General features: G+C 56.7%; 1 protein-coding gene across 1 annotated transcript in view; it reads right to left on the minus strand.

Moving 5' to 3' along the window:
- Positions 1–20: 20 nt before the first annotated feature.
- LOC104079228 (centrosomal protein of 131 kDa-like) overlaps positions 21–593 on the minus strand; it is a gene marked incomplete at both ends in the record, with an annotated part of 10,165 nt that continues 9,592 nt past the window's right edge. Inside the window, 1 exon segment of the mRNA XM_009581189.1 lies at positions 21–81. Coding sequence (XP_009579484.1) covers positions 21–81 — 61 coding nt within the window.

The following is a 593-nucleotide window of genomic DNA, read 5'->3' on the forward strand; positions in this document are numbered from 1 at the left end:
CGGCTGCCCCCCTCACTCACTTCGTACTGCTTCCGAAGGCTGCTCACGCTCTCCTCCTTCTTCACGACCGCTGTCTTCACCCTGAGCAGACGGACACAGGGAGGCTGAGGACCCCATCCCCGAACACTGGGCTGGCCCTGTGCCCCAGGAGGGCGATTTCAGCACCGGGGGAGGCACAGCCCCTCTCCCCCCGCCCGGCAAGCCAAAGAGCAGCAGCTCTGGGCTCGGGGTGCCGTTACACGCCAGAAGTGCCTTTATTCCCTTGGTGAGCGTTATGTAGTTTGGATCATCTATAGGAAGAAGGGCACATTAGCTTCACAAGACTTAGTTAATTAACAGGAGCACAGGGAGGGGATTTTAAATTTCTTCCCATTTCTCAAGCCCACGAAAAAAGTTGCTGCCTCATGGCTGGACTCTTCCCCACGGCTCTCAGAGCACCAAACTTTCTGCGTTTCAACCTTTGCCAGGCTGTAAGGGACGGAAGGGGAAATCTCATACTCAAGGAATTACCCTGGCTCTCAGAGTGAGGGGGAATCACTCGGTAGGATCCTGGAAAGCCAGCGAGCTCCGTGCGCTCACACAACAGCCTCTCG

Source organism: Fulmarus glacialis, unplaced genomic scaffold, assembly GCF_000690835.1.
Source record: "Fulmarus glacialis isolate BGI_N327 unplaced genomic scaffold, ASM69083v1 scaffold24577, whole genome shotgun sequence".
NCBI lineage: Eukaryota > Metazoa > Chordata > Aves > Procellariiformes > Procellariidae > Fulmarus > Fulmarus glacialis.